This window comes from Orycteropus afer, unplaced genomic scaffold, assembly GCF_000298275.1.
Source record: "Orycteropus afer afer isolate SDZICR_OR568_19922 unplaced genomic scaffold, OryAfe1.0 scaffold00018, whole genome shotgun sequence".
NCBI lineage: Eukaryota > Metazoa > Chordata > Mammalia > Tubulidentata > Orycteropodidae > Orycteropus > Orycteropus afer.
In genome coordinates, this window is record NW_006921605.1 from 2,926,106 (window position 1) to 2,927,543 (window position 1,438).

At 66.5% G+C, this 1,438-nt stretch overlaps 1 protein-coding gene across 1 annotated transcript in view; it reads right to left on the bottom strand.

Moving 5' to 3' along the window:
* The window catches only part of GAA (alpha glucosidase), a 16,925-nt gene that overhangs the window by 7,491 nt on the left and 7,996 nt on the right, over positions 1-1,438 (bottom strand). Inside the window, exons 6-8 of the mRNA XM_007959825.2 lie at positions 1,028-1,262; positions 839-957; positions 593-743 (exon numbers count right to left, since the gene is read on the bottom strand). Of these exons, the coding sequence (XP_007958016.2) occupies positions 593-743; positions 839-957; positions 1,028-1,262 (505 nt within the window). The remainder of the gene's footprint in view (positions 1-592; positions 744-838; positions 958-1,027; positions 1,263-1,438) is intronic.

The following is a 1,438-nucleotide window of genomic DNA, read 5'->3' on the forward strand; positions in this document are numbered from 1 at the left end:
TGAGGGGGCAGCGGGGGCGAGGAAGAGGTGACTGGTGCCCGCTGACCAGCCCGGGGGTGACAGTATGGCCTGCAGTGGCACCTGGGGGCTGAGCTGACAAGGGAAGGAAGCTGACAGCTCCTGGGACTGGAGTGATGCCCAGGGACCTTTACGTTGGATGTTGTCCGACAGCAAAGGCCACACATACATTCCTTAACATTCCCTCAGCGTCAACGACTCTCAGAGACCGTGCTCAGTGACGCCGTACAGGGGTGGGGAAGCCGGATGAGGAGCTGAGCTCCCCCTCACATCCGGGGACACGGGGACTAGGGTGACTCCCCAACACACACCCGGGGACATGGGGACCAGGGTGATTCCCCGACACACACCCGGGGACATGGGCACTGGGGTGACCCCTCCCCAGACATACCCAGAGACATGGGCACTGGGGTGACTCCCCCCACACACACACCTGGGGACACGGGCACTGGGGTGACTCTCCCCCAACACAGCCAGGAACACGGGCACCGGGGTGATGCCCCCAACACATGTGGGGTGGCATGGGCACGGGGGTGAAGGTAAAGCTGGAGCACGAGCCCCTGTGCCCACACACCCAGGTGGGGGGCACTCACAACAATCATGACGTAGCGCCGGCCGCCCTGGTGTAGCTCCCGCACCATGGCCGGGAAGTCCCCGAAGCTGTCCTTGTTGAAGGTGAAGTCCCTTCTGGCGTCCATGTAGTCCAGGTCGTTCCACTGGACGTCCTGTGGCAACCACAGCGTCCGGCTGCCATGGGGAGCAGCGCCTGGACCCCCTGGGACGTGCCGCCCCGCCCGGGACCCCTCCTGCCACGACTCACCAGGGGGAAGTGGGCCCTGGTCATGTTCTCCACCACCTGGCGGGTGATGGCAGTGGAAGAGTAGCCCCAGCGGCAGAGGTGGAAGCCCAGGGCCCAGTAGGGCGGCATCACCGGGTGCCCTGCGGACAGGCTGGTGTCAGCGGGCGGAGGGAGGAGTTGGGGGACAGAGGTGCACGTGGGGTGGCCTACCCACGACTGCCAGGTACTGCTGCACCACGCTCTTGGGCTCCGGCCCCAGGAAGACGTACACGTCCAGGACTCCACCTGTCGCTCTCCAGCTGAGGGCCGGGCTCGGCTGCAGGACGACGTCTGTGGGGACAGCAGCTGTGGGCCCGGGGACCAGCACCAGGCCCCCCCAAGGGCCCGCAGCCCCCAGGATGGACCACAGCTGGGGCGGGGCGGACTCCCACAGGGAGCCCGGAAGCTGGGACTCTGAGTCCCAGGACTTGCCTTTCTGGCCTCCACCTTCTGCCGGAGAGGGTCCCGGAGCCCACCCTGAGGGCAGCAAAGGGACGGGTGGGGAGAGGCCCCAGCCCTTGGGACGCAGCCGAGAGATAAGCCTGGCCTTCCAGCTGGAAGTCTAGAACCCCACTCTCTCCT